General features: G+C 43.3%; 1 protein-coding gene across 5 annotated transcripts in view; it reads left to right on the top strand.

Annotated features, from left to right (window-relative positions):
• The window catches only part of LOC148019825 (uncharacterized), a 90,300-nt gene that overhangs the window by 18,846 nt on the left and 47,616 nt on the right, over positions 1-23,838 (top strand). For all 5 annotated transcript variants that reach the window (XM_087700005.1, XM_087700004.1, XM_087700007.1 and 2 more), the window contains 2 exons: positions 16,121-16,414; positions 16,536-17,224. In XM_087700005.1, coding sequence (XP_087556131.1) covers positions 16,121-16,414; positions 16,536-17,224 — 983 coding nt within the window. The remainder of the gene's footprint in view (positions 1-16,120; positions 16,415-16,535; positions 17,225-23,838) is intronic.

Here is a 23,838-nt window from a genome sequence, read left to right as displayed (position 1 = left end):
GCTTCATCTCTTCGTCTCTTGCCTTGTTGCTTGACAAATTTGGAGTTTTGTTTCCTGTGTGTGGTCTTCAGTGACTGAGTAGCAGATATCAGCTCGTTTGTGGATTATGGAAAGGATGCCGTCTATGTCCGCCTTGCAATCAGATCATTCCCACCTTTTCCATTTCCTTGGATGGACAGATTTGTGCCATATTCGGCGAACTTGGAATGCCTTCATTTTTGATTCTGTCTCGGGTATCCATGGTCATGTGGCCTGTGTTTGTGGTTTATTGTTATGGCAGATCTCCTCTATGGTTTCAGCTGACTTAGTTCTTCTTGACATTGCTGTTCCTTGGCAGGATATTGTTCGCTCCACTCTGGCTGTCCATTTTGTGTGATATTTGTGTGTTATGGTCTTAGAGGCCTTTCAGCTTCATTTGTGTTTGTTCTATTTTTTCCATTTCCTTGGATGGACAGATTTGTGGCATATTCGGCGAACTTGGAATGCCTTCATTTTTGATTCTGTCTCGGGTATCCATGGTCATGTGGCATGTGTTTGTGGTTTATTATTATGGCAGATCTCCTCTATGGTTTCAGCTGACTTAGTTCTTCTTGACATTGCTGTTCCTTGGCAGGATATTGTTCGCTTCACTTTGGCTGTCCATTTTGTGTGATATTTGTGTGTTATGGTCTTAGAGGCCTTTCGGCTTTTCTTAGCTGACCTGATGGCCTGATGTAAATATTGCCATTTAATTCAATTGTCTTCACGAGAGAGAGAGAGAGAGAGAGAGAGAGAGAGAGAGAGAGAGAGAGAGAGAGAGAGAGAGAGAGAGAGAGAGAGAGAGATTCAACCGGATGGCACGTTTGGGCTTGTCTTCGGTTGCGGATGCCACCCTTGCCAGTTGCAATGTGCTTATATCGTTTCGTACAGCTAGGAGGCTTTTCAGGATCCCTCGTGGATATAGGCCTTTATGGGAACAGCTTTTGAGGGTGCTCCAAAGCAGACAACCCTTTCCTGCCCTTGCTTCGGATCATCCCTGGCAGGATTGGGATCTACAAGGCCGGCTGAATTTAAGCAAAGCTTCTACTAACCAAGTGTATCATCTTCTGATTAAAGATCATCAATGGCTAGTTACTAAAGCGAATGCTTTATGGGGATTGCGTAAATCCCAGTCATGGTGGAGGGCTACTGTGATGGAGGGCTGGTTGAACAAGACACCCTTCAAATATAAAGTCTTTCTTTGGAGAGTGATGATTGGTGGTCTTCCGCTTGCTTCAGCTCTCAAGTGTTTCAGTTGAAGTCTTATTAGCAGGCCAAGCTGCATAACTTGACTGACACATTGCAAGATAGTGCCTGTCAGTCTCATAAGTTCTTTCGCGCCTTGCATGCTTCTCCTGCTCGCGAAAATATGACTAGACTCCAGGATTCGGAAGGTCGCATGGTCATTGATCCGCAGACCATTGTCAATATGTGCAGAAATTATTTTATGGAACTTCTTGGTTCTTCTCCCTCGCCTTCTAGCCAGGTTACGCATGCCCGCTCGGTCTTCTATCATCTGGTCCGCCAGCAGGTTCCACTTGATATGCAAGCCACTTTGGAGGCGGATATTTGCGAGGAGGAGGTTATGGATGTTTTGTTACACCTGCCTAAGGATAAAAGTCCTGGTTGGGATTGTCTCACTAATGAATTCTTTGAGAACTCGGCCACGCAGCTGGTGAAGCCATTGGCGGTTATGTTTCAGCAGGTTTGGGAAACAGGGGTCATGCCTTCCTCATGGAAAGAAGGCCTTATCAAACTGATTCCAAAGGTCCCTTCGCCGTCAATGCTGCAACACTGGAGACCAATTTCTTTGATGGGCTCGATGTATAAAATCTTCTCCAAAGTGCTGGTGAATCGGCTTCACAAGCACCTTCCAGCTATTGTGCATCCTCTCCAATATGGTTTCATTAAGGGCCGCAACATTCTGCATAATATCTTAAATGTGCAAATGGCTATTGACTATGCGCGGCACTCCAGTCAGGAAGTGGTATTGATTCAATTGGATTTGGAAAAGGCTTTTGACTATGTGGACTGGTCTTTCATTGCAGATCTCATGTCTGCTATGGGTTTTGGTACTCGGATGTCCCAATTGATCTACACCATTAGTGCTGCGGCTTCTTCAAGAGTTATGCTCAATGGTGGGGTTACAGAGCCCTTTGTCCTTGCACGCTTGGTCAGACAGGGTTGCCCTTTGAGTCCTCTCTTCTTTGCCTTGGCAACTCACCCGGTTCTTTCAATGTTATCCTCAATGGCGGCTTCTGCTCAGCTGGCAGGATTGTCTCTTCCTTTGGAGCAGCACTTTATTAGCCAATCTTTGGCTGATGACACCTTTATGATTTTGCGGGCGGACAGGGACAACATTCGAAAGGCATTAGATGTTTGGACACTCTTTGGTCAGGCCTCTGGTCTTCGCATCAATGCCTTTAAATCAGCCATACTCAGTTGCACGGAGCCTGATTTACAGTCATTAGGCTGGCAGGGCCAGGTGGTTTCCCGTGGCTCCATTGTCAGGCATCTTGGATACCCATTGGGGGTGGATGTACGGCCAAAGGAACTACTGGAGTGGATTTCACAAAAACTGGCGGCAAAGTTTATGTATTGGAAGTCGCAAGCATGGCCATTCCATGTCCGCCTCAAAGTGGCTCAGACAATTATGCTGCCAATGCTAACGTATTTTGCAGGCAAGTATTTCGTGGATTTCATGGTCACATACATGTACCCCTAAACGCATGGGTGGTGGAGCTATTTTGGATGCAGAAACTCATATGCTGGCTCTTCGTTGGTCTCTTTTTCGTGCCATGTGTGTGGATTATCACCCGTGGACCAGAGAATGTATCTCAGAATTCAGATTGCTAGGCCCTCTCCTTCATCCATACTTCTATTTATGCAACTCTATTACAAACTCAAAATCTTACTTTTCAAATACAAAAGCTTGCTTTTGTCTTCCTTGCCTTCACTTTTTGCTTTCTTGTAATTGTTTTTTTTCGTAATTAATACAATTACCTATTATGAAAAAAAAAGAGATGGAGCTTGCGTGACTGCCCTGCTCTCCTGACTTTGTCACGCCCTGCCATCTTGACTGTGTGGTCACCTGTTTTTGCCTAGACCTGCAGCGGTGCGACCCTGTAGTGAACCCCTACCAGGATGCAACAGAAACAGTGAAAGAGAGAGCGCGCTCCCCACGGCTCATTAAAGTGGCATCCTTAACAGAAGACAAACCCAATCGTGGCATACGATTGAACTTGGGCTGCCTTCCTATTTTCCATCCCTAGAGAGTAGCTCTGACATCGGCAACAATTCCAATTGAAAGGAATTTTCCGCTAGACGATCCTTTGCAGGATGCTAGCGAGCCTTTTGAAGAATGAGCCTCCAAGAAGAAATCACATAATTTACCAAAATGGAGGGTGTGGAAAAGTGGGTATTTGAATTAAGAATGTGCCATTGTGATTTGTATATGTTGGTGTTACCATGTATAATACCTCGGTTTTCTAGAAAAAAGTGGACTACATAGACCCAAAGATGATGATTAGTATACATTGCTCTGAAGGGTGACCAAAGAAGGGTCACCATATAGGTATGTACATCCAACATCGCCCCACTCTCTATGCTTTTTGGGGTGCAGACATGGATCCAAGTAATCCAAGAGATACATGTATGCAAGGAGTCCTTTTTCCACATCATAAAACGGATATGTTTGGTGAGTGCATTCAAAGAAGCGGTGTTCCAAGGTAGAAGTGGTAAAAAGTAGGTAAGCGTGGATAGCATGATGGCTTGGGCTACTTTGGATGTACATGAAAGGGCCGTGCCTGTGTTTTCCACTAGATAAATTTTGCCTCCACCTTTTGGGAGATCCATTCCAGCAAGTATTTTGACTGAACATCAACACCCAAAGGATATCCCAAGTGTCTAGTGGATGTCAAATTTAGTGTAGCTGATGAGAGATGATTTTGCAGCATTAACATGGAGACTAGAATCACATCCAAACAATGTCCAAACATCCAATGCCTTGTGCTGTGTGTGTGTGTATGTGTGTGCGCGCGCGTGCTCGAGTTGAGACTTAACTACCTAGGTTGTGCTTGAGAAATGGCTATTGCTAGAACTTCCTTCCACACGCGAACTAGGTGCCAAGCACCTAGAGATTGGTCGTGGTGGGATGAAGTGAATGCTAAACGTCTTGTTGGTGGTGGAGTATGTCGATGGATGTGCAAGTTATATTCTTATGGGCGTACAAGCAGGGTTGATGCGTGCTCATTTCTTGGGAGGAAGAAAATGAGGTGTGCTTTTGCACATGAATGTTGCATGAGAAGGGATGAGAGCTCGAGGCGTGTGCAACAGATTAGGATGCCTTGCCTTGATCAAGGCGATGTGTGGCTATTGATCCCGCCGCACACATTCCACGCGCAACATTAGTTGCATCCTCTCCGATGTTGACTATGACTATACTCTTATCCTCCCATTTTTTAGAGTGTATTGGAGGTTGGGGCATCTACTTTTGATGTACCTTGAATACGGCGACAGAGTACCCTTGAGGCTTTGTGGGATCCACAAAAGAAGGAGACCGATGTTGCCGTTGCTCGCTTTTTCTATGCTGATCACATTGCCTTTCATAGTGTGAGGTAAAATAATTAATGTTTGTTGTTTATCTATTAAATTTTAATGAAATAAAATTTATTTTTTAACGATAAATCTTGGTTTTGATCTTTGAAGTTTGTATCCAATACTATATGTGTGAAATCTGAAATCATCATGTGTATTGTGTTTAATAATCAATTATGTCAGAGTTCTTCAAGGAAATGCTGAAGAAGGTTACCGGATATGACCCTACTTACACACCACCATCATTGGAGCACTTGCATACTACTCTCTTGGAGAGGGAGAGATGCAAGGTTGAGCAGGCTGCAGAGGATGCAAAGATGCCACGGAATGTTGTGGCATTCATGGCAGATGGTGAGCCAACAAATAAAGCAGCTATTGCCATAGTTGAGAGCTATCCCTTTACTGTTTGGGAGATGAAGCAGGAGGAGGAGCATATAGCAGGGTAGGTGCCAAACTCGGGAGAGATTGAGGAGACTAGTCACTAGACTCTAGAGTCTAGTTTCCAGTGTAATCATGACACATGTGATGTATCTTTTTGATAGTTTATTGAGCATTCGCTGTTGCAGAAAGGGAGCATGTGTTGTATTTCATAGAAACAGGGAATTCCCATTCTAACACTTAGAAACGGATTAATGTGTTCCAGGAGGATGGAACCTGCGAAATGTTGGCAAGACATTCCAACCCGTTCCGTGCCCCATTCTAGCTTGTTCCTTGGCCGTTCCTTGTTTGGAATAGTTGTTCTAGCATGGCCTTTAAAAAAAAAAGGTTAAAACATACATTTTTCTTGTGGTTGCACACTTGCCCTAATCTCTCACATGCGATCTCCCCTTGGTTGTCTGTCCACGTGTCCATGCTCCTGCTGCAGGTTGATGTTGCCTCTCAGGCTGTCCACCTCTCTATCTCTCATTGTTCGGACTCTGTGTGTGTGTGTCTCTCTCTCTCTCTCTCTCTCTCTCTCTCTTTTTCGTAAAAGGTAATTGTATTAATTACGAAAAAAAGGTACAAGATTACACGATTACATGATTAGAAGAGACACGAGGGCCCTAGGCCAACGTGTGGGAAATCCCCGTATTAATGCACGAAAAAGGTTACACCAATCATGGCAACGACCCAGAGGCAATTGCCATATGCCAGGGAAGCAAATCCTCCCGAGGGAGCAAGTCGGAGTGCCAGATGAGATCTATCTGCCAATGCAAGAGCCCTTTAAGCCTGGCAATATGTCTCGGTACATTAGAGGCCGAATCAAAGAGAAAAGCATTGCGCGTGGTCCAAATGTGCCAGCATCCCCAGTATCTGAAAAAATGAAATAAGATCTTCATATGTAACTGTGGCGGTGTGGGGTACTTTGGGCGCACAAAAACCCAATCAAAAGGAGTTAGTGAGGACCCCACCACTGCGCGCCAGATTTGCGACAAGAGTGACCAGATATTCTTGGCGAGCGGGCAAGAAAGAAATCGATGTCGGGCCGATTCCGCAGTAGTGGTACAGAAGAAACAATTGCCATTCGAGATTCTACGCTTGGAAAGGGCCGAGGCAAGAGGAAGACCATCGATCATTACCCGCCAAAGAAAGACCTTGCATTTGAAAGGTGCCCTATTCAGCCAACCCTCCATCACCGTTGCCTGCCACCATGACTGCGATTTCCGCAGTCCCCAAACAGTATTAGCTTTCACACCCAGCCATTGGTGATCTTGAATGAGAAGATCATACAGCTGATTAGTAGAGGCCTTTTCCAGACTCAACCGGCCTGCAAGGTCCCAGTCCTGCCAAGGACGATCCATAGCCAGGGTAGGAAAGGGTTGCCTACCCTGAAGCTTCGACAAAAGATGTTCCCATAAACCATGGTATCCGCGCGGGATCCTGAAAAGTCTCCTAGCAGTCCGAAACGATGCGAGGACATTGCGAGTGACAAGGGTAGCATCCGCAATCGAAGTCACATCTAAACGGGCCATGCGGTTAAATCTCGGTCTGAGCTGATGTTTGTCTTCCCATGAAAGTAATCTCGATACTGCCAACAATTCCAGCTGAAAGGAGTTAGTCTGCAAGCGGTCCCCCACTGGATGCCAACGGGCCGTTTGGAGCACCACTTTCCAAGAGCCGACCAAGTGCAGTAACAGAGAGGAAGAGGGACTGGAAAATCGAGAGTCAGCATTAAGGACATGCCACCAGGAGGCCCGAAGTCGTGTATTACCATGGCGTAGCCCGCTGTCCTCAAGAAAATAACGGGCTATAATGATCCACGGGTGATGATCCACACACATGGCATGAAAAAGAGACCAACGAAGAGCCAGCATATGAGTTTCTGCATCCAAAATGGCTCCACAACCCATGCGTTTAGGGGTACATGTATGTGACCATGAAATCCACGAAATACCTGCCTGCAGTGAATCCTTCTTCCATAGCATGAAACGAATGGGATGAGTGAGAACCTTCAAAGTAGTAGGCGTCCACGGCAGCAATGACAGGAAATACGTTAGCATTGGTAGCATAATTGTTTGAGCCACTTTGAGGCGGACATGGAATGGCCATGCTTGCGACTTCCAATACATAAACTTCGTCGCTAGTTTTTGTGAAATCCACTCCAGTAGTTCCTTTGGCCGTACATCCACCCCCAATGGGTATCCAAGATGCCTGACAATGGAGCCACGGGAAACCACATGGCCCTGCCAGCCTAATGACTGTAAATCAGGCTCCGTGCAACTGAGTATGGCTGATTTAAAGGCATTGATGCGAAGACCAGAGGCCTGACCAAAGAGCGTCCAAACATCTAATGCCTTTCGAATGTTGTCCCTGTCCGCCCGCAAAATCATAAAGGTGTCATCAGCCAAAGATTGGCTAATGAAGTGCTGCCCCAAAGGAAGAGACAATCCTGCCAGCTGAGCAGAAGCCGCCATTGAGGATAACATTGAAAGGACCGGGTGAGTCGCCAAGGCAAAGAAGAGAGGACTCAAAGGGCAACCCTGTCTGACCGAGCGTGCAAGGACAAAGGGCTCTGTAACCCCACCATTGAGCATAACTCTTGAAGAAGCCGCAGCATAGTCAATAGCCATTTCTAAGTCCAATTGAATCAATCGGGACATCCGAGTACCAAAACCCATAGCAGACATGAGATCTGCAATGAAAGACCAGTCCACATAGTCAAAAGCCTTTTCTAAGTCCAATTGAATCAATACCACTTCCTGACTGGAGTGCCGCGCATAGTCAATAGCCATTTGCACATTTAAGATATTATGCAGAATGTTGCGGCCCTTAATGAAACCATATTGGAGAGGATGCACAATAGCTGGAAGGTGCTTGTGAAGCCGATTCGCCAGCACTTTGGAGAAGATTTTATACATCGAGTCCATCAAAGAAATTGGTCTCCAGTGTTGCAGCATTGACGGCGAAGGGACTTTTGGAATCAGTTTGATAAGGCCTTCTTTCCATGAGGAAGGCATGACCTCTGTTTCCCAAACCTGCTGAAACATAACCGCCAATGGCTTCACCAGCTGCGTGGCCGAGTTCTCAAAGAATTCATTAGTGAGACCATCCCAACTAGGACTTTTATCCTTAGGCAGGTGTAACAAAACATCCATAACCTCCTCCTCGCAAATATCCGCCTCCAAAGCGGCTTGCATATCAAGTGATGCTGGCAGACCAGATGATAGAAGACCGAGCGGGCATGCATAACTTGGCTAGAATGCGAGGGAGAAGAACCAAGAAGTTCCATAAAATAATTTCTGCACATATTGACAATGGTCTGCGGATCAGTGACCATGCGACCTTCCGAATCCTGGAGTCTAGTCATATTTTCGCGAGCAGGAGAAGCATGCAAGGCGCGAAAGAACTTATAAGACTGGCAGGCACTATCTTGCAACGTGTCAGTCAAGTTATGCAGCTTGGCCTGCTGATAAGATTTCAACTGAAACACTTGAATAAGATGGGCCAAACGCATCTCCAGTGACAGCAGAAAATCATCATCTGGGGTATCCACGAGCAACGAACGGACCAAAGCCAGTAAGTCCTCTGCTGCATGTCGACGTCGCCGATAGAGAGAGGCATGATGGATCCCATACTGCCGAGCAACCCGCTGCACATTAGAGAGCAGCCGTGCAAATGAAGCCAAGCCCTCAGAGGCGAAGTCCAATAAGAACCTCTCAATCAATTGCTGCATATAGCCCTGAAAAATTGGATGCTTCAAATAAGAGGAGTTGAAACGTAAAGGGAGCCTATCCAGCAACTGCATAAAAGGTGCAATAGGTTATGCCCGCATCTCAAGCTGGAGGGGGAAATGGTCCGACAATGCATATTGCTGCAAGACCTTCATTTCCAGCATCTCGGGAAGAAAATCATCCCCCTGCATGATATACATTCGGTCCAACCGCGACCAAGTAGTTGCATATTGTGCGGAATGAAAAGTAAACCCTGAAAAAGAAGGGTGAAGCCACGACCAAAGATCTTGCTTAAGTACGCGCAAAGCAAAGGAATTCCACACCCGGCTTTCCGGCGCATCCATTACCGAATGCCCTGAAGTGGACTGAGAAGAGTCAACACACATATTGAAATCTCCCATCAAAAACCCCCTTCGGCCAAGTGACATCGAGCCCTGCAAAGTCGACCAAAGATCCCGTCGGGATGTGGGATCATTCGGAGCATAGAGGCCCAACAACCATAAAATCTCTCCTTCAAATAAGACTTCGATTACCAGAAAGCGGCCCTGCACATCATTTTTAACAAGAACATGCTGGTATTTCTCATGGACAATCATCAGCATGCCCGAATAGTGTGTAGCATGTGTCCCTGCATAAAACAGACGGAATCCATGACAATCCATAACTTTTCCTGCTTCATCGTGACTTTTGTGCTCAACTGCACACAATACATCCCACTGGTTCTCATGCAAGACAGTCCACATGGCATGTTGCTTATGGCGAGAGCAAATGCCTCGCACATTCCACGTGGCTATCTTCATATATCTTCGAAAAAAGGAAGTCAGGAACGAGGCGCCTGTTGCCTCGATTTCACCTTTTCCGCAAGAGCATCCAGGACACCCTCATCCAGAAAATCAGCCAATACTGCAAACGAATTCTGGCGACCTGCTTTAGAGGTAGAAGGAAAATCCACTGCCTTGGGAGTGGGGCGGGGATAATGCCGATCCCAGGGTATAATCACATTACCTTTTGTATCAAACGCTAGCTTAGCAGGTGGGCCCTTGGAACCATCTGTATAGACTTTCCTTGTAGACTGATTACGGGGGGCAGACGGGGCCATAGTACGCGCAGCATGCTGTGAAGTGAACATTTCTTTCCTGCGCATATACGTGCGCACGGAATCCTGTGAAGCATTAGGCCCAGGATCCGCCAGGCCTGCATCCAACTTTTTACCTTTTCTTTGACGCGCCTCAATCCAATTAGTGCTACGGGAATCCAAACCCAGGACCTGTTGTTTGCCTTTATCCACGACATTAGGTGGCTGAAGGGCCTCTTGTGTCGGGGCATCAAGCACCATGTCATCCTTAGGCAGCACAACATGTGCATCCTCGGAAGACGGTTGTCGTTCGGGGCATTCGGCCATAAAATGCCCCAATTTACCACATGAAAAGCAGTGTCCTGCAAAGTTGCCCCATTTCAAGCGAAAATGCAAAGGATGCATGCCAGAACAATTGAGGCGAAGCCACGCAGGCCTTTTCCTGGCCGTGTCCCATAACATGCATAAACGGTTTCGATTCATAGCCTTGAGGCTTGGGGGAACCAGTATTGTTCCCACAACTGCCATCGCATCCTTCAACAATGGCCAATAGACGGCCGGACAATTTTCCACTTCCACCCACACCGGGCATTCTCGTTGAAGCAGACGCTGGAAGTCTCCCATAGGGCGCCATGGTACAACATGGACCAAGCGGCGATCAAAGAATAATGGCAACTTGGACAGGAGCTCAGCTCGATGTGTTTCCGATTTCAACAGCACCTCATAAAAGCCGCGAGGTCCAAGGAAGATCTCCTCAACACACTCCCCTTGCAATAAATGGTGCATCCACTGGCGAATATGAGAAAGCACTGGGATCCTGCCAGTGAAGAAAAGTATAACGGCACGGTCATAAAACACCGAAAAAGACCGCAAGACTGATTTCGGGTCGATCGTGGCTTCCAGCACGTCATCAGTTCCCGCGTCAGAAAAAGTTTCATTATTATGCTGGACATAATCGCCAAGCAGAGTATTGGCAAAGTCCAACAAATGCTCCCAGTCAATCTCCTGTGAATCCACAGGATCAGAGGCAACCTGCGCATAGGAACGTTCCTGAGGACCCATTGGCTCAGCAGAAGTATGCTTGGAGCGTTTGCCCGCAGGCGGCAATTCAGAACCCGGAGGCATCTCCTCCGTGCACGGCACCATATCCTCCGGCTCCTCTGTATCAGAATCAGGGCCAAGGGCTGCCATCGTCCGGTCTAGAAAATCCATATCCAGGCCAGCCATACTGCTTTCTTCTCTCTCTGTCAGGGTCTCTCTCTCTCTCTCTCTCTCTCTCTCTCTTTCTCTCTCTCTCTCTCTCGCTCGCTGGCTCTCTCTTTTGCTCGCTCTGTAGGTCCCGCAGACCTGCAAAATCAATGCACCACCCGGCTGCAGCAACAGGACTGCAACGGAGAACCGGGCAAACACGCGCAGATGACCCGGGGTGCCGGGTAACAGGTGAAACACAGGGGAGGCGTAAACGTGGCTGCGTCAGCCCCGCACGCTGACGCAGAGGAGTCTACCATAGGCGGAGTAGACGTCAGGCAGGGCGGACGACAGGCGAGGCAGACGTCAGTCGAGGCAGACGTCAGTCAGGGCGGACGTCAGGCGGGGCAGTCGTCAGGCAGGGCGGTCGTCAGGCATGGCAGACTTCAGGCGGGGCAGCGTTTGACACGTGGGGCAGACGCCAGACGTCCAGCGAGCAGGTGGCGAGACAGACGACAGGGAAAGATTGACGGACGCAGGTACAGACGGGCGGTGGTACCTGCGACAGTCGTGGCAACGAGAGGGACTGACGGGCGCAGCAACGGCACGTCTCGACAGGGTCCGCGGCTGCACAGGGTCGACGACGGGGTCGCTAGGTTAGGCGGGATGAAGGTCCGCCATCGCTCTCTCTCTCTCTCTCTCTCTTCTCTCTCTCTCTCTCTCTCTCTCTCGACTCTCTCTCGTGCACACTCGCTTCCTCTCCTCTCTTTCAAGCCTGGTGGATTGTCACGAGCTCGTGTGGAGTAGGAGGTTCACACTTGACTTGGTGCATCATCAACAATCAATTTCAGCTTTTCTAAATGCCAAGGTGTTTATTAACCATGCACACTGCTTTCAATTTTATTTAAATGTTAAGAAATTTGTGTAAATTGTACCAATGTTGGGGCATTATGGACAAATTTTGCGCATATGGAGTGATTTGGGACTTGAAATGTCCCCTTATTGATTGCCCAAAATCGCTCCCAATGTCACAAATTGAACGACTGCCCCAAATTTCCCCAATTATCCCACATTTCTCAATTGTCCCAAATTTAAAGTGTTCACAATTGAGGCCTGAATTGCCCCCAAATTTGGGGTATTAAGGATCTTGAAACCAACCTTCCTTCCGTGGATGGGTGGTAATTTCCTAATTACAACCTAGTTATGGCAACAACATTTATTACAAAACTGAGAAATGCAATCCTAATCTCCAATAGAAATTAGGGTTTAGCAAGAGCTTCGAGAAGCGTGTCCAAAATTGGAAGCTCTAAGACTTGGATTTAACAGGGCTGAAGTTGTTTTCAATCAAATTCAAGTGGAGGGATCAGCAAATCAATGAATTTGGGGCATTTTTTATCTCCATCCAAGCAGGTGAAGGCCAATTGACTGCTCAAATCAAGGGGCAAATTTGATTGAAGACTTGCTCGTCATTTTGGACAGCTAGGGGAGTTGGAATATTGAAAAGGATTGGGAAAATCCCATTGTACATCAACTTCAATCTAGTTAAAAAAATACTAAAAGGGGCGCCAATTTTGGGGCCAATAGGGTGTCCATTGTCCAAGATTGTAAGTCCAGACACATGCACCAAGATCCATCTTTCTTTTGTACTAAAAGGATTGGAGAGCAAAAAGATGAGAAACTAGGTTTTCTTAGACCCTTCTCCAAGAGCTCATTTACTTCCTTCATAATCTTCTCTTGTTGTGTTGGACTCATACGATAGGGTGGCCTATTTGGAGGTGAGCTCCTAGAAATGAGGTGAATGTGATGATCTTCTGGCCTCTATGGTTATAACTTGTCGGGTTGGGCATTTAGCATAATAATCATGTCCTCTGAGCTCGCTGTGTATAATTAAAATGTTAATACACAAAAAGTCATAGCTCTCTAGTGTTTCCTTGCTATTTTTCCATCATGGCACTTCGGTGTAAATCATATTTGTTGCCTCTTAAGAAAACTTTAAAGCATAGTAGGAAGGTCTAACTTTAAATGGAAAACCATCTTTGAATTGTAGTTACAAGGAGTGTTAAGTAAATCCACTTTATTGGACACTCTTTCTTGTTTGTTGAAACTAGTCTTCCTCCTTAGATAGGGTGGTAAAAACTTGATTTGACAATAATTACATTAAGCGATTAATTCACATAAATTAAAAATACGCACTTTACCACTTTAATCTCTTTAGCTTTTATTGCAAATGGATGGTGTACAACTGAGATTCTTTGATCTCCTCCTCTAATCTAAGTGTCTCTTGCTATCAAAATTGACCAGCAAGTCTTCAAATAAATTTGCCCCTTGGTTCGATTGATCTTCACCTTACTCCTTGAAAGACAAATTAAGCCCAAACTTTGACATTGGTTGGCTGGGCTCTTGAATCTCCTTGAAATTCTTTAATTTTAGGTGCTGCAATTCAAGTCCTAGGCTCTCAATTCTGAGCATGCATTCCAAGGTGGCTGTTAACCCTTAATTTTGGTTGTAAATTAGGTTTTGTAGTAGAGATTTTCCAATATCTCCATCTGTGATTACTCAAATGGTTGGATTTTGCCATGGTAACTTGAGAGATGTTTGTAGGGTGAGAGGGAATGTTGTAGAGAGAGAAATTTCAGAGTTTCACTGTAATAAAGGCTAAAAAAATGCTGGTGACATTGGGTTGTTGTCATTTGTACCTAAAGGGCAAATTGCTGTCACTTGTTGGAGGACTAGTCCTTGGTGGCTGCAAATTACATTACCAGCATCTCCTTGCTCTCTAACCACAATGATTGAAATTGATTGCACTATCCCTAAAAACGTTTTTTTCACTTGCATGGGAAGTTTTCCCAAGTGGCAACCTTCTAATCCCATTTTTTAGCATTATCCAGCTTATTAAATCGATTTTCAAAATATCAAATTTGAAAATTAATTTAATAATTATTCTAATATCCATTAAAATAATTTCACTAGCCAATAATGAAATTGGCTAGACCAATTGGTCTTCAAAGTATCCTTGAGCAGTTAGTAGCCCTTAGATAGATAATAATTAATTAATTAATGCAAGGTCTCTAATATTACGAGTGATATTAGTGGAGAATTAATTAGTCTAGGCCAAAAATTAACATTGTATACCACCTAGTACTTGTTAGACATAGCTTATTACAACTTTTGCCTTTGGTACCAATTGATATTTCGAGGTCTTAGGTCCCACAGTGAAATAATTAAGTTGCACCTCACATGTGCATGTCACATTAGTACATTTGATTAAATTCTAATGAAATGCTAAGCAAAGCAATAAAATTTCATGCCCTTGTGACATTTGTCTACTACAAACATCTACAATCCTGCTTAGGCTTATTGGAAGTGATTGGTCTTATAAAACTTCCATTATCTCATGTCCTATATCTAGAATATGGATGTTCTCAAGTTTCTTTCAAACCCTACTTATATGAAATAGTGGATGGACTCTCTTCTCTCTGTCTCCTCTCTTCAATAATTCTTCTTCTCCCCTCTATCTCTTCTCTATTCTCTCTAGCATTTCTCATTTCTTTCTAGATTCTCTCTCTTTGGCATTTCTTCTCTCATCTCTAACTCCTCTTCAATATCTCTCATTTCTTCTAGACTTCGTCTTTGGATTGACAACTACGCAATATATTCTTGAGACTTCCTTGGCTCCTAGCTTTTCTTCATATTTTCTTTAATTTTGTTCTCTTTAGACTTATTTTCTTTGGAGATTTCCAAGTATGTAGCGTTTCCACACACATTTTTGAAGCATCCAAGCATTCCTAGAAACTTTTTTGCAGCATTTTCTAGACATTTTTGTAGTCTTATCGGAGGTATTTAAGGTAGCATTCTTGCATTCCTAAACACTTTTCTGCAACATTTCCTGAAACATTTCTAAGGCATTTCCAAAGACTTTGTGGCTGTACTGTAGAGCGAGCATGCTACTTTGAGGAATCCATCTGTATGTGCACAACTACTCTACATTGAATGATTGTTTTATGAGAGAAGGTTGCTTGGGTCATAGATAGAGGCCCAACTTGCACATATGAGGATGTATGAGGGTGTCATGCTTACCTTGTTTGGGGTAGCGTGTGAGCAAGATCATCATGCTAGATTTCTTATAGATTGTGTGGACTGCAGGCATTTTTGTAGATGGGAGCTCATAGCTACCATTATTGCTTGGTAATATGGATCGCTAGATGCACCCATGCTAAAGACTTGTTGCACATATTACCACAGAGACTCTCTTTTGTATTTGGATAGTGATTGTCTATACTCTTCACAAGAGATGGAAGAGGAAGCATGGCAGTTTAGAGACTATGAGGATGAGAAGATTCAAGAGAGGCTTATCTCAAGACTTGGGATTTTGGCATTTTCATCCATTGCCAGCCTCATATAGTTTGGCAGTATAGACCTCGTGATTGTTCATTAGTGCCTTGAAATAAATTTCCCTCTTCTTGTATATTTTTTGGTATGGAAATCCCATGTAGAGCTGCTTTGTACTTTACTTTTGCCTTAGGATTCTTTATTCCTGAGGGGATTTATAAATATAGTGCTTTCTCTTTTCTGGAAAAAAAAGATCTTATCTGTGGGTGTTGGTGGACAGACCACTTTTCCTAGAGACTAAGCAATCCCCGCAATCCTTTCTTCCATGCCCTTGGAAAATCTAGTACCTGAACTCATACTCAAGGATTGTACTTAATTAGTCCCTAATAACCTTTTTCAATGACCATGTGTTGTAGTCCCTAATAGTCTTTGTGAATGACCATGGCAACACATGCATTGCTCGTTCTGATAAAGAAAAGGAGAGTTTCTCAAGACACGCGTCCGAAACATCCATCTTTGAAAACAATCTCATAAATCTTTTGGTTGCAAAGAAACCCTTCCACCAAAATTCCCTTGCAGGGTAGATTTGAGCCAAAGGCCCGTCCACTCAGTGGAAGGCATTCTATTGGTGAAAAAAGGAGTATGTTTGCATCAGTTACATAATTCTGTTTATGTTCTTCCAAATCAGCCATAGGATCTGTCTCCTTATTTTAAATGTAAATTATTATTATAATGATTTATTTGAATTTTGGGCATAATGCAGGCTTTACAAGATGCTATTGACAAACAGAAAGAACAAAAAATTGCTATCCAGGGTGAGAAGCACTCACTTAGGAAAGCTATCAGAAAAGAACATGCAAAAGTGGAGCAGCAAGTTGGCACTCTGAGCTCCATTGACAATCATATTAGGGTAACACAAAGAAAGATCCAGCAGATTGTAGCTGCCAGATTGGAGCTCCTAGAGCAGTACACAAAAATCTTGGTTTCAGTCCAGGATATTGAGGCAAACATTGAGAAAGTCACAAAAGAAATAGCAATTATTCAGGCAGAAAAGCAGGTAGACTTTCATAATCCTTGGGCATGGATCTTTCATAGTTGTGATGAGCGTGCAGACTGTGTAAAAAACGTGTAAACTGTATATGAATCAAATATGCTTAAACTATATTTTCCAACTGCAGGGTATTGAGAAGGAAATACTTAAGGAAAGCCAAGATCTCATAAATCTGGAAGATGAGATGATTAAAAGCTTAGGAGATCAGGTCACCTTAGAAAGATCACACCAGAAGTTAGTTCATGAAATTCTTAGCACCAGGCAGAAAGCTAAGAAGGAAGATATGGTTGTAACTGAACTAGAGTTTGAATTGGCTCAAATACGCAATGACATCTTGAAGGTGCAGAGCTATAATCAGAGTGTGTGTGACAGCCTTTGTGCCTTGGAATCAGAGATTAGTCAGAAGCTTTTAATAGTTTCAAAACTAGAAGCAGAGATAAAAAGAAAACGTTCTGAAGTTGATGTTAAAACAAAAGAGATAGACAGACTAAATAAACAATATGACAAGTTGACAGCTCATTTTGTTCGTAAAGACTTCACACCTTGGGACCACATGATTGCCAACATCACATATGAAATCTCGGCGAAAGTGAAGGCTTCCACTCAATTGCAGAAGCAATGGTTGGCTATGCAAAGCGACCTGGTTAACCTGACAAGTGAGAACAACAATCTTTCAGCAAAGACACAGAAACTAGAAAGTGAAAAGCTCTCTTTGGTGCAACGAAATGGAAGGCTTCAAAGAGAGCTTGGTATGCTCACTGAGAACATCAAGGATCTCGATGATTCCATGCGTCTCAAGCACAATATGATCACAAGGTTTGTGTATAGAAGTCTTACCACTAGCTTGGGGACATAAATATATCATTTTCAAGGTTTCAGGAAAAACAGCGTAACATCTTTAAAAGTGAACAAACTGCCTAGAAAATCTTCTTTAACATAAATGGACATAATAGAAGTGCATGGGAAAGTCTAAAATAAGGAAAAACAAACATGTTGGGAGACAATCCTCATCATGGTATGTATGGTTAGAGGAAGACTTAAAGATTGGAGGATGGGCCCTAAAGGGTAATATTTCTTGATCTTCAATATTTTGTGAGCTGACAACAACAAAAATTGAACATGTTTTTGTACACAAGTAAAAGAAGCGTTTTTAGAATGAGTGATGCAAATGCATAATAAGATTATGGTACAGGTTATATACATTTCAATAAGTAGGACATGTAAACTATAAAACTTGTAACTGAACTGAGCTTCAATACATCTATAATACTCATAAATCAAACCTGTAAGTACAACAGGCTGTAAGAATCAAAAGTGTTTGGCTATTATTCTGGCTAAGAGCAGATTCATTAAGCCAATGTTGCTATATGTCGGATGGTTTTATTTCACAGTGGGATAAGCTTTTCCTTGGCAGAGACCATCTAAATGGTTTTATTTCACAGTGGGATAAGCTTTTGCTTGACAGAGACCATCTAATCTTTCAGACTTATGAATAAGCCCATAATAGCACTTAGTTGTTGATGTTTTAACATGAATTTAATTTTTTTTTTTTAGTAGAGCTCAAATTTAGCCTCTTGATCTATGGTGTCAGAAATCACAATAATGTAGGATAGAGGGATTTAGACATTGTGCCTCTAGGCTGGAAAACAGCTTGGAATTTCACTAAGATATTTGCACTGGTACTCAAAAGCAAATGCTAACCTAGGTTTCAAAAGAATCACACATTTTGAAAATGCGGTCATTTCTGGCATTAAGGAATAGGCGTGTCAGCAGCGAGTGAGGCACTTGAAGTAGTGAATGAACATTAGTAGCTGGAAAGGCTAAGGGTTATAGGCAATGCTAATTTATCCTTTTTGCATCTCTTTAATGAAAACTGAGAGTGATGGTGTTCCATCATTTGGTCCCTTAGTAGTAATAAACTCCTAAGAATCTGATGTTGACGACTCTCCTTTGACGTAAGGAATCAAACCTGCTTGAAACTCAACCGGTTATGAGCAGAGCTAGTAGGCTCTGAGAATATGTTAGGTTCCAACTAATTACAAGAGAAAACAGCCTAGAAAGGCAGGCCTTTAGGAGTAATTGCAAGACTTCAAGAGGTAGCTGTTCCAGCAGGATATGTCATTCTCAAACCCCATAGTAGTCCAGGATTCTCAATCTCATATTTGGTTTTGTAGTTGCTAGAGGTATTGGCAAGTTTTGGGGTGATCTGTAAATGCTTTTGGCAGGAGGTCAATTTCTGCATCACAACTGAGTTTTTTCTGCCTTGGATAGTTGCTTCTTCTAGTGTTCTTGGCAGCCTTGCTTTATTTAGTGACATTAGTGCAAATTTTAGTCAGATTTAATCCCTGCCCACTTGAAATAGGTTTTTTTTTTGTGAAGCAATCGATTGTGTTCAGGGTGGTTGACTGTTGTCCTTGGCAAAAATTTATGACAGAAGTTTCGATCTTAACAAAAGTACTTCATAATCCACTGGATACTGCCACAATGCAGCAATCCATTATGTTGCAGGTGGTTGCTTACAGTTCTCCAATAAAGGAGCTTCTGCATTATGCTCAAGAGAAGAGGTGTCAGCTGCTACTTTGAGGTAACATCAATCCCACCATGACATCCAAAATATCTGAGACAGCAAGATTGGAGATCCCATGTGGAGGTCCTAGTGTTGCAAACCCAAAATTCATATGGCTTATACCAATCAATGAGAACATCCAAACCTCTGTCAAAATCTCCATGGCTGCAACAAATGTTGTGAAGTTATCCTTATTCCCATGTAGATAAACATCTGTGCCATTTGCAAACTCCACGTCAAGGAGCTCATCAAATGTTGGGATGTGCAATCTGTTCCCTCCAATACCTGTAGATTTATCTGTCAAGACTGAGCTCATAGACTCTACTACAGTACCAAAAAAGGTGGCATCAAGCAGACAACCACGTCTTACCAATCTCTGAATGCCTAAATCTCTTCTCTAGTACCACTGACAGGGACCTGATATGGGTTGATTGGTGAGCCACTAAAAATTAAAGGCAAGCATTAACAGAAGTTTAACATGCATTAATGGCCCAATGCCCAAAAATCCTCTATATAAGGACATGTGAGCATCCATCTCTGCACTCTTGAATCACTCTCACTAATCATTAGCATTCTTCCCACTCATCCTGAGTGCTCTCCCTTCTCCATCAGCCCTGTCATAATCCAGCTGCCCCTATTGCCTGGTTATGCTGCCCTGATGTCCAACCTACCACCCAGCTTTTGGATGCTGCCACTCTGCTCTGGAGGATATCGCCAGCTTCTGCCCACTATCTCCCTGCTCTCTGCCATCATTCTGCTTAACTGTACCTGTGTTTCCTACTGTATAGCCTGTGTTTTGCCGCTCATGAGGGCTGCCAGCTGACTTCATCATCATCAACATCACTAGTGCTTCCTATCAACCATGGAGAGGTGTTTCAGCCAGCAGGCCTTACATTTTGCTGTCTAAGTCACCATTGACATCTTCCTATGAGGAAAATTACATTTTACTCCCTCCACTACTATCAACATCTTTCCTTTTGCTACCCAAGGTGTTGACCGGCATTTTGCTGCTCAAAGGACTGCGTTTTGCTCCCTCCATTGTTGCCTACACCACTGAATCCTTTTGCTACTTTGGAGTCTTCACCAAAGTCCTGTTGCTTGGAGAATTGCATTTTGTTCCCTCCACTGATGTTTGCAGGTGCTGCCGCTCACTTCCACACTCGAGCTTTTGGACATTGAAGTTAACTTGGACCACTTGGGTGTCACCATTCCTTGATTCTCTCAGTCCCGGTCCTATTGACATGGAGGGTAAGGTCATTATATCATCGTTGTAGTTCATTCACCATTCATTAATTGCTAGTCTTTGTTGTAAAGATTTTGTCATCTCCACTACAAAGAGCCTACCATTTCTTTACATTGATGAATAGAGATCTACAACTCTCTCCGACCCACTTCTCAAGAGATCCCATTCATAGTATAATGCCATCAAAGAACTCCCAATCTACTTGTTCATATGCCTTCTTGAAATCGAGAAGAACCAGGACGAGGTCCTGATTTCTATAACAGGCAAATTGGGTGGACTCCCAACATGTGGAGATGCTGTCTAGGAGATTGGGTTCCTAACAAAACCTGTTTGAGTGTGTGGTGTGATAATGTTTGCATTTAGACAGTTTGCTTTGTGATGATTTTATGCACATTCCAAGCAAAGTGATCAATCTCCACTGGGTGATGTCTAATTTATTCCCACTATGTTTTGGGAATGATGTGAATCAATCCCTTGGCTAGCATCTATGACATGCTCTTAATGCCATGATCTATTAAAGAGTTTTGATAAGGCTAACTTTTAATAATATCCCAATAAATCAAGTAAAAGGTCATGCCCATTCCATCATGTTGAGCTAAAAATGTATTGCATGCTGATTAGCCACTTAAAATAGCCCCAAAATAAGCTTAATTAATAAAATTATCGAAACTTTCATTCAATGAAATGCATTCCTAGAGAGTATATATGTCCTGTAAGCCAAACCCTTATTTGGGAGGACCCAACAATCTATAAATAGACAAGCTGCCCACCACTCAGCCTTAATTTCGTTTTTGCAGCTTGCAGGTGCCTTCTCACTGCTGTCCACACTGCATTCATGGAGGATATCTCAGCTGGAGCTGCCCACCATTGTTATTGACCATTCCTTGTTGCTGATTACAAAGGATTCTCAGCCTGTTCATCAGGACCTAGATCAGCTAGTGACTGCTATCAAAGGCTGTCCCAGCTTGTGTTTATTGCACACCCACCTCCAAATGTTCACTGTTGAGAAACCCAATCACTCAATATGTTTCTTCTCCTTGCATTCCTTTTAGTTTCGTATTGCTAGTTCCAAAAAGGGTTAGGCACCCACTTACTGGGGTACCATTCAAGATAGTTTGTGCCTATAAATATGGCACTAACTTTCCCCATTTGACTTCTCTCACATTCATTCATCTCAATACTCTTAGTCATTCTCTCTTGCATTCTTTCCCTCTCCAGCTTCTCCATTGCCGCTCACACCCCACAAGAAGGACATCGCAGTTCGTGGACCCTATTGCTTTGCTGTCACGCACCTTGTTGCATACCATCCAAGCTGCATTTGGCTATAGTTTTCCTTGACCAATTGCCCATGATCCACATGTTGCCTGGTGACTCTTCCCCTCTATTGTCTGGCGATAGTCATCTTCCATTTGGCGAGTCTTTCCAAGCTGTGTTTTGCAGCTTGGCATCATCTCCCCCACTTGGTGACCATTTGTTGCATTTGGCGTTAGCTCTACAGTCTGCGGTTTGCATTTTGGACCCCTCTCGGTTTTGGCATCGGCTCGGCATGCACTTGCTATCTCCTATAGTTTGCATTTTGCAGTTTCTGGTCGTTCTAGGGCTGTGTTTGTGCATCTAGTAGGCCGCCCTGCCGATTTTCGTCTTCAGGAGGACCTATCTATAGCCGATGATCTTCTTCCTCATCTTCGACAGCCCTTGAGGATTGCATTTCTCTCCCTCTAGAGTTGGCTGTCCCTTCCTTCATCATTCAGCATTACCTTCTATATCCTACTTCCTAGAGGACTATGTTTCGCTCCCTTCACAGTGTAGGTTTCCTTCAGATACTACCACTTGATCAACTAGGACAATACAATCATCTTTGAGCTTTTGCTCCATTGTATGAGCTTGATTCATTTAGCATGATTTAGTGATTCATCATTCATAATTTTCTTCACTCTTCTTCTTTTGAGTTTCTGAGTTTTTCTTCTCTTAGTGTTTGCCATACACATTTTGTGTTTCTCCTTGCAAACCCTACACTCTCTCTGATATAGTATGAGTGCATACCATCACGTCACTTTTCTTGATAGCTGCCTAGCTTGCTGACATCAGCATACAACTGCTGCTGCCCAGCCTTCAAATGACTCCAGCAGATCTGCATTTTGTTGTTCAGCCCATGTCATCAACCTAATCAGCATTTGCAGATTTTGCACCTTCCTATGCCCATTTGGCTTCACAGGCTGTGTTTGCTATTGCCTACTATGTCTAGGACTTGTTAGAGTACAACACACTTTCCCACTCATACCCTTTGTCCTAGTCCTTGAGATATATGGGAGTTTGGGGGTAAATTTTGACCTTGCATAGTGTGTTTGCTGAATTGAGCACTGTATTTATTCATTCATTATTTATTGATACCCTTTGCCCTAGTCCTCGAGATATGGGAGTTCGGGGGTAAATTTTCACCTTGCATAACGTGTTTGTTGATTAGAGTATTGTATTTATTCATTCATTATTCTGTTTCATTATCTTTTGTGTTCATTGTCTCTGTGTTAACCCTAACCCTAACTGTGTTCTTAAATAGTTTGTGCATTTGTTGTACAATTGTGTTTGTATTTTGTAGACGAGCATTTCTTTTTACACATTATCCCTTGGGCATTTTCCCAAAAGCAATTTGGTCGTGCCTAAATTTGTATCAATATAATTATGAAAAGGAGGAGAATCACATCGGACCATAGATGATTGAACCTTTTCAATAAAACAAATATAGGTAACAACATTTGGATCACAAAAACATCTAGTGGATTTCAAAGTTGATATCATATGTACATTAGATTCATAATATTGGAGGGCGAAGAGCTCTCGATTTCATGATAGAGATTATCAAACTCAAAAAAAAGTACATGAGTCAAATAGGAAAATCTATCAAAGAACCATGGCATGCCAAGAAGGACATTGCCATGGTTGATACTCATTAATTGGAAGTCCATGAACTCTTGGTAGTGTTGGATCAAAATATCCAATCTTGGTAGCATTTGATCCCAACGATCCATGGTTGATCCCTTCGCATATATGATATTCTAGGTCAGTAAGTACCGTTGTGCAGAGTCGAAGTCTCTGCACTAGTTGAGAAGAAAGAAAATTGTAAGTAGAACTGTTGTCAGGAAAAATTGTAATTGTTTGGCCGTTAATATGGCCACTGAACTTTAAAAGATCATGTGGGCCAAACACAATCTTATATATGGAATAACCATTGCAAGTACTCACATTGACAAAGAAATGCTTTGGTAAAAATTCAAAAGAAATTCCTAGAGTTTCTACAATGTTTACAGGAGACTTTGAAGCCAATTTTACCTTATTGTTTTGTGGACACTCTTTGTTTCCATGAAGGTGTCCAATTTGATGCCATGCAAAACAAAAATGTTTAGAGCGATTCTTAGTGCTAGTTGCATTGTGCTTACCATCCTTCTTCTTGTATGGCTTTGAAGGTGATTGATGAATTGTTGTTGGGGTAGAAGGTTTCTTTGGCTTGAAGGTAGAGGGAACTCGATGGGACCTGCTTTGTCGACTAGCTGCCCATATTGGCAACCAAAGTATTGTCAAAATTTTTAGCCCACCTATAAACATCCTCTAGAGAATGTAAATGGT

Source organism: Lygodium microphyllum, chromosome 19 (assembly GCF_053477565.2).
Source record: "Lygodium microphyllum isolate KBCC chromosome 19, Lygodium_microphyllum_v1.1.10, whole genome shotgun sequence".
Lineage (NCBI taxonomy): Eukaryota > Viridiplantae > Streptophyta > Polypodiopsida > Schizaeales > Lygodiaceae > Lygodium > Lygodium microphyllum.
Note: the sequence above shows the minus strand (reverse complement) of the source record. Positions and strands in the feature narration are given on the sequence as shown.